Source organism: Cyprinus carpio, chromosome A5, assembly GCF_018340385.1.
Source record: "Cyprinus carpio isolate SPL01 chromosome A5, ASM1834038v1, whole genome shotgun sequence".
Lineage (NCBI taxonomy): Eukaryota > Metazoa > Chordata > Actinopteri > Cypriniformes > Cyprinidae > Cyprinus > Cyprinus carpio.
This window is the reverse complement of record NC_056576.1, coordinates 4,135,622-4,150,322: the sequence shown is the minus strand read 5'-3', so window position 1 is coordinate 4,150,322 and position 14,701 is coordinate 4,135,622. Positions and strand designations below refer to the sequence as shown.

The following is a 14,701-nucleotide window of genomic DNA, read 5'->3' as shown; positions in this document are numbered from 1 at the left end:
TTAAAAAAAAAACAACAACCATCAAAAAACTATAAAAATATTAACATTAAAGATGCACTAATTTGCATTTCCAGAACAAAACTCTGACCACTGGATAAAGCCTGGTTCAAATTCTTATTTCATTTTGTTGAAAAATGTGTTTACGCCATGTAAAACCGTAAGTTTTGATATATTTATGATCAACTGAAGAAAAAAATAAAAACCCCTCAATTAAAACCTTTAGAATATAGACAAGAATAAAACCGTAAGTTTTGATATATGTATGAGCTGCTGAAGTGGAGAAAAAACTTGCGGCCTTTAAAGGCATGTACTGTAATTGAAATCTACAGACACAAATAGATAAAGTACAATAATAAAAGCAGGTGAATGATATACAAACAAACCCTTCAGTAAAAACATTAAGAATATAGATAGGAAGAAAACTGTAAATTTTGGTGCATGTAAGTACTGCTGAAGTGGAGAAAAAACTATTTAACAATATGTATTATAACTGAAATCTAAAGGCGTAAATAGATAGCGTAATAAAAAATAAAAATAAAAACATTTAAATGTGTATTTTGGATATTTGCATTCTTACAATAATATTTTGGGGTTCTTTTAACAGCAATAATTATTTATTATAAACCACATTGAAATTCAGAAGAAAATTCCAAGTAAAACCTTCTCAACTCCTTTACTGTTTGTCATTCACTTGTCACTGAACAACAGCAAAACGATGAATACTGTAGAATAACACCTGTATTGTCACACAGGCTGCGTTTCTATTTCTATAACACACACAGAGATGCTGCCTATGTAGAGTGTTCCAAATCACTCACTTATGAGCTTACATTGGCGTTAGGATGCTGCTTTAAAAGGAAGGTGCCTTTAAAGACACTCAGTGGGTGTGGCTTGTTAGGGGGCGGAGCATGACTCAAGCTTGATCTTTCCCCCACTAATCACTCGCTCCAGCCCTTCAGAAAAGGAGTGTATCTCCACAACAGAGGGCATTCAATGCGCTCTGGCAAGTCTTGCTATTCATAGTCATGAAATTTCATTAGGGCAGAGCAGGACAAACGGATCAGGATCACACACACATAACGGTGCAGACAAGGACAGAACTAACTGAGATTCGGGTCATGGAGATAAATAACATAAATGAGCGATATGGCAAGGTTTTAGAAATTAAAGAGATCTCCAAGTGTCTACTGATTCAAGGCTAGACAGGATGGATCTGTTCCAAACCTAGTGCAGTCTACACAGACAGCAGCCTTTAAAGGCCACGTCTAACTGAAATAAAAGCTGATAAGAGCGTTTTTTTTTTTTACTTCTTAATTTACAAGCATTTGACTATTTTGATAAAAACCATTGTCAAATACACACAAAAAACACCACGAAACAAAAACAAAAGTTTGGTTTAACTCGAAATTATTACAGAAATATACTATTGATTATTATTCTCAAACTATTACTACCATCACCACTACTACTAATACCATTTATTAAAATATTGTTTTTCATGGAATAGCACAAAAAATCCATGCTTTAATTCATACAGTAAACCTCTGGTGTGCAGTAGTTTATTTGACAAAAAATACAATGATGTTGTAGAGAAAGTGTTATATTTTCACTTGACTGCTTTTAAAATATACTTTTTTTAATTTTTACGAATGCGATTGTCATGCGCATCTTGTCAGCAAAGCCGGTTCTGTGATTAGTAGTAAATATCCATCACATGCTTTCAGATGGAGCTGCATTTACCACACAGAGCTGTAGTTCACTGACAAGCTACGCAAAATCACGTTCTAATCACGCAGACGATATAATCGCGCGATAATAAAATCGAAGAAATCGCTCTGCGATTATGAAAGCTGTTTGTGTAGCTTCTCAGTGAACTACGGCTCTGTGTAGTAAATGCTGCTCCATCTGAAAGCATGTGGAAATAATGAAAGCAGTTTTTGTTCTTCTGTTTATTCAGCAACCGCATTTCTTCTGCGGGGTGTGTTTGGAGTTTCAGCACGAGAGCGCCCTCTGGCCTACGGATGGAGATTTACTGCTGATCACAAAACCATGCTTCACTGAAAAATATGCACAACAATTGTAGCTTCTGCCTAATTGTGATTTATCGCCTTTGCGATTTAACTTCGATTAATCGTGCAGCCCTACACAAGATCCCTAAAATTAAAACCAACAATGCAGAGTTTGAAAGAAAACAAAAAAAGAAAGAAAAGATTTTATAGAGTCCTATTACTGTTCAAGTATCAAATCATTAAAGTTTCCTGATTAAAATTTTATTAAAAGTTTTAATTACAAAATAAGTCATTTTCTGAGCTTGGTTTCAATAAAAACTGGTTTTAAACTAACAAGAAAGTTTAGAGTTTTGAAACTTATAGGAGGTTTTTATAGTACATTGACCTGTTATATGTCAAAAGATCAAGGGAAATTTGATTTCTCAGTTCATGACCCCTTTAAATATTAACATTAAAGATGCACTAATTTGCTCTGACCACTGGATAAAGCCTGGTTCAAATTCTTGTTTAATTTTGTTGAAAAATTAGTTTTTGCCATGTTTTTAGGATTAAATGTTATATAAATCAATGTGAATGATAAATAAATAAACCCCTCAGTAAAAACCTTCAGAATATAGTCAAGTATAAAACCGTAAGTTTTGATATATGTATGTGCTGCTGAAGTGGAGAAAAAACTTGCGGCCTTTAAAGGTATGTACTGTAATTGAAATCTACAGACGCAAATAGATAAAGTACAATAATAAAAGCAGGTGAATGATATATAAACAAACCCCTCAGTAAAAACCTTAAGAATATAGAGAGGAAGAAAACTGAAAATTTTGGCGCATGTAAGTGCTGCTGAAGGTGGAGAAAAAACTCTTTAACAATATGTATTATAACGGACACCTAAAGGCGTAAATAGCATAATAAGAAAAAAAAAAAAAAAAAAAAAAAAAAACACTTTATGTGTGTACTTTGGATATTTGCATTCTACTTACATGAAAAAAGATAAGCTATGGAAGCAAAATCTCAAAATTAACCGATGCAAGAAAAAAAAAACATTTATTTCACTTTAAGTGTCTTAGCTTAAAATGCACGTAAACAGAAGACACGGAATTTGAGACTCACTTCACATGACTTTATTTGCCATATCACATTAGAGGCGCAACAATGCCATCTTAAAATGCCACCTTAGAAGGTAGCTCACTAGGATTATATAAGACCGGAGCCGTTAGTTTGATTAACAGAGTCAACAACCAGTCCAATAATTGATGCATCGATAAGGAAATAAGCCGAGAAACTGCACAGTAAAATGTAAAACAGTTTATAGGAAATGCAAAACGGTTCCATGCATACAGCCGTCCGTCACTGCATGCAGGCATTATGCAAATGTGCTGCAATAGTGTGAAGAAAGACTTGACTGTGTCCAGTTTTAGAAGCACAATGAACCTGAGGACAGATCAGCAGAGCCAAACACGCAGAGCAACTTGAGTCAGCAAAGCCCACATGACTGCTGAGGGAAGAAGCAAGGGGAAATGATGAGGCAGACGTCTGCAGGGATTGGTCTGGATGGTCAACTAGTCAAACAGATTAGTGAGGCTGACTAGTTTCTCTAGATTTTTATTTAGATTGAATTTTTCTGAATGAATTTACAAAGTACATTTCATGCTCTTATTATCATACATAAGCACATCTGTTTGTTTGTGAAGATTACAGTAGCGAAGATAGTTTTGTGCAAATTCAGGTTGTATTTATTTCACTGGATCTCACAAAAACATGTCCAGGTCACATTTCATCCCAAAAACAAAAAGATTATTTTATGGTTTTTTTTCTTTTTTGTAATTTTTATGACAATTAAGCAAATTTCCCCCAAATTCTCATTATTGAAATGTGTTTGGATGTTTTAATTGTCAGTTTTTCCCCAAAGGGGAGATTCTCATTACTATAATATACAGTATATAAAAAATACTTCTATTACTACTAATACAATGATTTTTATCTAAATCTGTAAAAAAAAAAAAAAAAGTAGTACATCAAATGCTTGTATTATTTATAACTGCTTCAAAACTTAAACAATATAATTTATTTGCATTACAGAAATAAGGACTGAAAGTGCTAAATTATCAGGACTATTAAAGATTTGCGCTAATTCAGGTTGTAGTTATTTCAGTGTCACATTTCATAAAAAACTATAAGATTATTTTACTATCATCTACATCATTTTCATAACAATTAAGCACATTTTCCCCCAAGTTTACATTATTGTAATGTGTTAGGATGTTTTAATTGTGGAATTTTACTAATTATTTTTACTATATTGTAATTAATATAATACAGTACTTTAAAAAATAACAAATAAATAATAATAATATAAATCATATGCTCCTATTATTCATACATTTTCCAAAATTTAAATATATTTTATTCACATAACAGAAATATGAATTGAAGGGAATATGCTTAATTATCATTAAAATAAATGTCAAAATGCAAAAACGCTTCATTTAAAAAAATAAAAAACGAAAAAAAATTTTAGCGCAAAATAAAATGTATTTTGGGCTGAAAATTAAAGGGTTGCATTTAGCATCAATATGATCAAGAAACGCAATCGATCATTTCTTGTAAACAAACTTAAACTAGAAAATCATACAGGGCTTCCTTAACTCAACCTAATTGGTCAGATAATAAACCAACAAGTCAATATTGAAAATGTACTTCTGCACATCTCTACAGACCAGTGTTATATTAGTATTATTTATACTAGGCTGTATTACTATAGTTTATATTAATATATTGAATTAGTGTTTATTTTTATTTCAGTTTTTTATTTCAGTTATTTCAGTTTTTTATTTCGGTTCAATTTTATTAGTTATTTTTTTATTTCCAGTTAGTAAATTTAGTAGCTTGTTTTTCATCTAATATTTATATCTTATTTTAGCTTTATTTAAATTAAAAAAAAAAAGTTTTAGTATAGTTTTATATAACAATAATAACCCAGAGGAAGGGAATGACAAACATACGAGAAACTGATACAGCAGTAACTCAGACGCTGTCCAGAGAAGAGACGCACACAACACAAGAGGCATGGGGTTAAACTAAGGTTGTGAATGTTTGACACGCGTCTTATCGCATCAGCGATGACAGACAAGGACAAGTGAGGGTGATAATTCAGAGGTCTGTGAGACCGCTTCAGATTATACACAGTAATGTTCCTACTAGAACCGGACATGCTCACACATCCCTTACAATATCTGTCTCAGTAAATGATAAATGATCATTTCTACAGACACTGTACACTGCACAAATTAATGTGAACTTTAATAATCTTTCACAAATAAACCTAGATAGAGACAAAAACGGTAACTGTTTTAACATAATTCCCACAATAGTAAATGTAGATTGAGAGGATGTAAACACCATGTGTGCTCTTGTGTTTAAACTACAGCTCACAAAATCACAATCAAGGTCAATATTGAGATCATGATTGTTTGTGAATGAAAACATCACCCATTTTTTTGTACTTAATAAAAAAAACATTTACAATTTCTCTAAACTTCAAATATCATTCAACTGATAAATAAAAATGTAAAAGATTAATTGAAATAATAGAAATAAATTAAACAATGTATTAAATTTACAAATAAATAATATAAACTTACACAACTTCCTGAAAACTACTAAACACCATAATCATTTTATCTCAGTTATTTTGTTTTCAAATTAACCCATTTATTCACAATACAAATTGTCTCAAGAGAAATTATGATGTTAATGTTTACATCATCTTAATATCTTCATGCCTTATATTTAGCAGATTAGAGCTGGGCAATATTTTGCGACACAGTAGAGATTTGCTTTATGGTATATATTGCTTTATGTGAGTAAACTGTATGTATGTAGTTAAAGTTGGATGTACTGATATAATTCTGTTAATAATACAGTTCACATTTTGCAACAATACAGAAAATCAAGCAGTTGAGAAAATCACAAGTGGAAATAAAATGGAAGTTTAGTCAAAAATGATGCACACGAAGACCAAAGATATTCATCGGACTCGTAATATCAAGATATCTGCCATACTTTCTATACTGGTGCATCCCTAGAAAGTACCTGCTGATGTTAAAACATCATTATCAGCAGATCCGTGCGGCTGATGCTGTTCTTACCTAGTAACAGTTGAAAGATATAAAACAAGATTCCATAGACACTGTTTGGCTGGTTTACTGCACTGTCGTTCCCAAAAATGGTACCCAACAGTCCAAATCCTCGACCCCATCTACGGAAAATATGAAAACACAAACAGAGAGAAACAGTAAAGAAGCAGAACTCAGACGACATGAGAGACGGCGACTAAAAATAAACTCTAATACCATGTGTGAGCGCTCTGGGTTTCTCGAGGGAATACAAGCACGTTATGACAAAATATTTGGCCCAAATCAAATCATACAATGATCAAGACAGCAGCATATAAAAAGCACAGTTTCCTTTTATCAGTGCGAACGGAGATTTCTGACCCAAATTGATTGAAATTACACTAAGGAGAAATGTGGTGGTTTCCAGTCACGTCCAATCCCAGCATAAGTACATACAAGCACACATAATTAGCCAATTAGATAAAATCGTGCATGTTAATTACATTAAGGTTTGATATTTTTCAGCATTAAGAGAATATAACTAACATTTCGCCATTTGTTCCCCACTGGCTGAGCTCACAATGCATTATCCAAAACGAAGTATCTTAAAAGGCTGGAAAATCATATTGTATCTTTGTTTTGGCTGACAATCACCAAACAACTGATTTTAGGATTAAGCAGTAAAATGGACAAGTTTTATAATTTCCTAAACACTTAATCCATTGCAGCACCATTTATAACGTTATGAGTGAACTTGAACGCATGACTGGATTCTGACTCATACATATATATATATATATATAGGCTACATATAAAGTTTATAAGCAGTTAAATGTGTTGGTTTACACACAAAGAGAAGTGTAAGGTTTTAATAAGTCCTAGAATAAGATGATTAATTTACTTAGCGTGTTAAATTTGATTTACAGAACTTTTGTGCGGTTTTCTAACAGTTTGGACTTGAATAAAGAGAGAAAACTTGCACTTTTTTTTTTTTTTTTTTTACAGGCATTTAGTTTTCATAGTTGGACAGATATCATCATGTATCGTTATAGGATTGTCTAGCAATGTATCGGTTATCATTGTATCGTGATATCATCGTATCGTGAGCCCTGTATCGTTATTCATGTCGTGAGGTATCCTGTGATTCCCAGCCCTACTGATTATAATGAGTTCTATTGACTGATCTCTACTTGGACCACAAAACTCAAAAATTGAGATTTATACATCGAATAAGCTTACAAATAAGCTTTCCATTGATGTATGGTTTGTTAGGATCAGACTAGATTCAAAACTATTTTAAAAACCGGAATCTGAGGGTGCAAAAAATCTAAATATTGAGAAAATCACCTTTAAAGTTGTTCAAATGAAGTTCTTAATGCATATTACTAATCAAAAATTAAGTTTTGATATATTTACAGTAGGAAATTTATAAAATATCTTCATGGAACATGATCTTTATGTTATATCCTAATGATTTTTGGCATAAAATAAAAAATCTATAATTTTGACCCATACAATGTATTTTTGGCTATTGCTAGAAATATACCCCAGCAACTTAAGACTGCTTTTGTGCTCCAGGGTCACATATATGAATCTCTATTATAGATCAGTGGTTCTATAGTATTTCTATAGCTCGCACCCGGTGTAGATTCGGGCACAACCTTACCAACACCCTTTCCTTTATAATTCACGCTTCGGGCACAACCTTACCAACACCCTCGCCCCCCCGCCCCGCCCCCGCCGCTGATGTCATCGTCCATTGTGATGTTTCATTTTAGACATCACCCAACCCTATAGTGCATCCAACATAACAAAACTACGAGGACTCACGATTACTAGAGCAAGTAAAGTCTGCATACCAGACATGCATAATAAATTCTCCAATTTTATGAGAAACATCTCATGAGATATATATGGTACTCACAACATATGAACAAAACAAGTAAAAGACCGTGGGAGAATAACTGGAACAATAAAGTATGTTTCCTTCTTCATTCTCTTCAACAGATTCCTCAATAATTAGTTAACCAAACCAACCAGCTCAGAGATGAATCAACACATAACAATGTTTGATTAGAAAACAAAGTATGCAAATCAGATTGAAAAGGTTAACAAATGTGTAATTAAACTACACACTACGGCTGCACAATTAATCGAATTTCTAATCCCGATTACAATTATGGATGCAACAATTACGTAATCGCTCAAAGCAGCAATTAATCATTCAAAGTCCACTTATGGTATTCTGCGTGCTTAAGATACTATATTAATGGTTTTTCCCAATATTTTAATTTTAGTTTAACATAATACCATTCATACTTTCACTTTTTTATAATTTAAAGAAGAAACCAATCCGATGTATAGTTGATATTTAAGGTTTAATACTATAGAAAAGCACTAAAAGTTTTTCAGTTAGAGTGTTTTCAGCTTGTTTATTTTCATATAAAAATACGGCATGCAGTTGAATCAAACAATGGTATAAACATCATTCAGTGTAAATTGTGATAATCGTAATTAATAATCACAATTACAATTTCAAGGGAATAATCGACAATTATGATTTTTGTTCTAATCGTGCAGCCCTACTACACACTGAACAACTCTACAATATGAAACTATCGATGTGTGAAACAATAAACAACAGGATATAAATGATAATGTAAAAACTTAAAGCAATAATAGGAAACCATGCAATATAAAAACAACAAATATATGGCATATAATTAATATGCATATAACTAGTTTGAGAGGTAATAGCGACTCGAACACTTGCAATGCTTCATGGGATTGGATGGTCACTGACCAGCTTTTTAAAAGTAATTTTCATTGCCACAATAACATTGATTGCTCTGATTGGTGGATCTCTGTGCAGGATTATGGGTAATGTAGTTCTTCACAGGGAATTTGAGTTTTAAACGTGATTTCTTAATGCTAAAATCACTAATTTTTGGTTTCTACATCAGCAGGTGTGACAGAATGACTTCCAGTATACACGCACCGAAATAATACTGTTTTCTTCTATGATTTAGTGTGGGCATGTCTGCATTTTTCATCTTTGAATACTACAGTTTACTGTTATGAAACTGTATCAAACAAGCTACGTACGTGCGTGCAGCTATAGAGGCTGGCATTACTCTTGACTCTATCTTTGGTTTGCCTGGCAACTCCAGTCATTGAGATGAAATACAAACCAATAACTCTTATGTTTTACAGCACAAAATAATGTCTCTCCTCCACAGGGCAGAAAACACACTCAGAAATCTTTCACAAACCTTTAGACAGCAGCGCAGTCGAGACTCAATGAGCAGTACTGTGCAGTTTCCCCAATGGAATGACCGTTCACAACCAAATTAGTGGCAGAATCCATAGCAAAAGATCTCGATCAGCTCAAGTTGCCTGATTATCTGAAGTCTGTTCTTATAAAAGTTGGTTCCCTTTAAGAGCCAGACCTTAAGCCTGATTATGTAACGTTCCTGAAATCCTTCACTCGGCTGGGGTTTAAGGCCCTGATATACTTCAAATGAAATCGAAGAACGAACTGATATTTCGTACAAAATCAGGACGAAACAAAGTTCGTTTTGAGTTCGTTTCGTTAGTTTGAAACAACTGACCAAAGCGAACTTTCTGGGGCAGTTTGTTTTGGCTCCTAAACACATTTGAGCTTCCATTGGTCCGTGGCGGTTACGTAATCGGTGGGTGTGTTCTGAAACTCCACCTTGTTTGACGTGCGATTTTTTTTTTTCCAGTTCGTTTATCCTTCAACGGAGGTCAGGCAAGATAGATCAATATCTCCGGCCTAGTCACTAGCAACATGAATACACTGGAGTATCGAATAACTGAGCTGGCACAGATATATCCGCACCTGTATGATCGCTCGTGGAGAGACTTTAAAGATTAAGAGAAAGCATTTAATTCCTAGAAAGAAATTGCAACAAAGCTTGGTGTCAACGACCCGGAGTTATGCAAAAAGTGACAGAGAAACATCAGAGACAAGTTTTCCAAAGCCATAAAAAAGAATGAAAGGAAAGAGTAAAGATATTAAGTAGCAAGTACCAAATACATGTGTTTCAAATAAATGTTACACCACACTGCTGCTGCTGTTGTTCTTTCAATAAGTGAATTTAAAGAGTATACAATAAATGAAATGCAAAACGAACACACAATAATAAACCTTTGTCTTTATCAAAAGTAAATCATGACACCACAAAAAATATAAAAAGATGTACAATTTAACCAGTTTAATAAAATAAATGAACACTAATAAAATAAAGTAACAAACTGACTCCAATATTTTGTTTTACAGACCGAGACATTCACACTTCCCATGAAGGACTGATTATGGTTCTTTTGTATTGCAAACATGATACTTGACTCTGAACTGCTGCTAATCATTATTCTTTTGTCTATAATATTCTGACCATTTGTGCCCGTATTACACTTCATTCACATCATTTCATCGTTGTTGTGTTTAGGGGATACGCGCGAGCGTCGCGAGTCATGTTTACAATAATCTACACCCGCCTCCAGCAGCGTGCGGGTGTCAAAATGCTTGAAAAGTGTATACCGTCGCTCAGCCTTTTCAAACTTATTTTTGCCCCCAAACGAAGAACGAAAACGAACTTTGTTTGAAGTATACCGGGGGCTTTAGTTTGGTTGTTTTCCCTGCAGACTGCCTGCTTTATCTTTGAGCAAATAACACAATCAGCAGCTTTCTGAAGCAATTCGACAGACTCAAACATGCAAACACACAGCCTCTATATCCATGTGATTGTAATAACATAACTGAGCGTGATATATGACGCTGCACTTTTTAGCCTATTTCATGTTTGAGTGGGCACATCTACAAATTCACAGATAAAGTGGCAGACTCTATTAATACCAGATCTGCAAGACACATCCGTCTGTATCATGTCATCTCAATAAGCATCATAATCACATAAGAATATCAAAAATCATCCCTTAGGACAGCTGATCTACGCTGATATGATCTCAGTGAGCATGTGATTTGTTTTCCATCAGCATTAATTCAAATGAAGTTCTCCTGAAAGTGTGTGAATTTCACATGACTGTCCCGAAAACCATCGACATCTTCTAAACGCTTTAACTAAACAAGTTGCATGAAAGAAGTGGGCTTGTTATTGCTGAATCAAGGTAGAAAAATAACAAAAGCATTCCAGAAACTGACCTTTATACTGCAAATGTACATTATTATATATTATTGATTATATATGTGTGTGTTAATATACAATATAAATATATATATTTGTTTAAATATTTCCTGTATAACTATATAAAAAAAACACATGCATTTATAAATATTTACGATAGAGTAAATATCTATATTAGTGGTCGACCGATATATCTAATTATATATAATTATATATATATATAAAAAGATATAATTTTTTCCGATGTGTTTGAGGCGGGACTTTTATTTTGACAGTTCTCACGTTCTCCCTCTTGATCGCCGTCATCGTTAACAGTTCTGTCTAATATGGACAAGATGTCTAAGTCTGTCTAATAATCCGATAGAATGGTTAAAGGAATTAATACAGATTTTATATTATTAGTAATATAAACTACACTTTTAATTTTTAATCCATTGTCAAATTATTTCAAATTTCTTAAATATTAATATATATATATATATATATATATATATATATATATATATATATATATATATATTATATATATATATATATATTTTTTTATCGGCCCCCTGCTTTCCAAGATATCGGCATCGGCTGTCAAAAATACCAACATCGGTCGACCAGTAATTTATATACATATGTATTTTTAAATAAACTAAATATATGAAATAAAATGTATGGTATGTATGTATGTATGTATGTATGTATATATATATATATATATATATATATATATATATATATATATATATATATATATACATATACATACACACACACACACACACACACACACATACTAAATACTAGCTACATGTTTACTATATACAGTACACCTAAGTTAATCTAATATATATAATATATATATATATATATATATATATATAAATATAATATGAATATATATATATAGTATATATATACATATTAAGTTATTACATTTAATTAACATTTAGTGTATATATTCCACACACTGAAGTTAATATATAGTGCATAATACAAGTATGTAGTGTACATATAAATATATTAAAAGTGTACACATGTATAAACTATACATTTACTAGATATACACATTTAAGTTAATATTTTGTGTACATATGAATATATACATGTAGACACAATATTAATTACACTAAATTAACTAAATATATTCACTAACTATACACATTTAAATCAACATTTAGTTTGATGATGTGTAAGGGTGGATCCTAAAGTAATAAAATCAGGAACTGACGTCTCAAAATAATGACACTGATTTCAAAGGTTACTAAAACAAAGTTGAACCCTGATCAAACTCGTTCACTTCTCAGACTTAAACATCAATGAACGATTAAACTCCTGCATTTAAAGGGGCTGGTAAACATACACAGAACATGAAGAGAACTAAATAGTCTGAAACAGCCTGTTGTGCTCACTTAAGGGATGTCACTACTGTCAGCTAGCTGAAGATGCTAAGAAATGAGTGGCTCTGATTTCACCTCAAGACCACAATCCAGTCCAGTACATTAGAAAATAAAAGAAGATGAAATTACATGTGAATTATTAGTAGTAACGTATACTGATAGTGCGCTCGCTCACTCATTAGCACTGTTAGCATTAGCTGCTACCGCACTGTGTTTTTCCTTATAAGACAAAAAACACATTCATAAACAGCTTTAAAATGAACTGATTTAATTCATATTTGTGTTTATGTTTGTGTCGACCCAAGAGGCGTTTTGAGAAAAGACTATAAATGTGAGACGGGTATTTTATTTGATTATATTTTCAGTCAGTCAGCGGCCCGGAGCGACTCTCCGGCTGTGTGTCAAAACCTGAGGAGATACCCTAACTAGACAGTACTTTCAGGACTTTAAAGGCGAGTTCAAACTCTGGGGACGATCCCGAAATGTCCTTAAGCGTTCAAAAGGGGTCAAAACGCTGTTTTTGAAAGCTCGAACGCGCCCTTGACAGCTGCCGAGCCGCCTAGCTAGGGAGCCGACACGGGTTTGAGACTCGCTCTTACCTGGACGTGAAGACTTTGGAGCAGCTGATGGAGCTGCTCAGGTCACACATGGCGCGGTAGTTGGCGTCGCGGGTCTTTTCCCTCTCCACGTGGAATGCGTACAGGGATATCAGGATTCCTGAGAGACACACGAGCAGCCGGACTGTCCGCTCCCAGCGAGGGGTGGACACTCGCAAGACGGGCGCCGCCATTTTTTTCCCGGCCTTTGCACGAGCGCGCGCAGCCTCCCCTCTGCCTCGACCGTTGGGCGCGCGGCGTGGAAAAGCTTCGAGACGTGTCACAACATCAGGGGGCGTGGTCTGCTCAGCGGGTGGGCGTGTCCGCCGAGCGTCTCGTCATTCTTGCGTCAGCGGGGGCCACAGATTTTTTTTTTTATGTATTTATGTATTTATTTATTTTATTGCAAATTGTACACAATAACACAGAGAACACCCAACAACATAAGGCACACCCGCCATGAATAAGAAGAATAACATAAATAATACTAATTACACTTACGGAAAAGAGAGAGAGAGAGAGAGAAATTATAATTAAAAAAACACACACACACACACAGGGATCAAGAATCGATAAAAAAGTACATAAAGAAATCAGAGAAAAATACATTAAAATAATAAATGTTTTGAGATGGAGAAACCCAAATCGCGTACTTATGCACTATAGTGACTAGTCTATGACGTTTTGTAATATAAATAGTGCTATCACACTAAAAAAATTCCAAAAAGAAAAAGTGCTCTTTAAAAAACCAGATGATGCACTTACAAAACCAAAAAAAAAAAAAAAAAAAAACCCTGGACACTTCATGCACTCACCTGTCACAGCTTTAATTACGTAGAGAAGGGGGAGGGGCTAACAGACTCATACTACATTTTACATTTAATCATTTAACAGTCGCTTTTATCCAAAGCGACTTATAAATGAGAACAATAGAAGCAATCAGATCAACAAGAGAACAACAACGGTATACAAGTGCTATGACAAGTCTCAGTTAGTCTAGTACAGAACACGTAGCCAGGTTTTTTTTTTTTTTTTTTTTTTTAACAATATGATAGACAAGAGAAGAAAAGGTAAGTACTAGTATTAGTTGGTTAAGTGCAGGCGAAAAAGATGAGTCTTTAGATGTTTTTTGAAAATGAGTAAAGAGCTGTTCGAATTGAGATCGGGAGGTTCTCAATTCGACATGGTTGAGTACATAGTGCATAAGTACATAGTGTATGAGTGCATAGTGTGCATCGTTTGGGACGCAGCTAAAGAGTTTTTTAAAGTACTTGAAGCTCTGAAACATTTTCACAGGCTCACAAAGAAATATATTAAAGGAGGGCTTATATTGCATGTATGAATATGATATTTAGCAGTAAAACAAAGTTAACAACGTCTGAATAAAGAGAATTTAAATCACGCTCAAAAAAGAAGTCATCTTGCAAA

At 33.7% G+C, this 14,701-nt stretch overlaps 1 protein-coding gene across 1 annotated transcript in view; it reads right to left on the bottom strand.

The window, feature by feature from the left end:
• Positions 1-13,544, bottom strand: part of LOC109058151 (vitamin K epoxide reductase complex subunit 1-like protein 1) — a 15,593-nt gene extending 2,049 nt beyond the window's left edge. Inside the window, exons 1-2 of the mRNA XM_042757294.1 lie at positions 13,277-13,544; positions 6,155-6,264 (exon numbers count right to left, since the gene is read on the bottom strand). Coding sequence (XP_042613228.1) covers positions 6,155-6,264; positions 13,277-13,467 — 301 coding nt within the window. The 5' untranslated portion in view covers positions 13,468-13,544. The remainder of the gene's footprint in view (positions 1-6,154; positions 6,265-13,276) is intronic.
• Positions 13,545-14,701: the final 1,157 nt, after the last annotated feature.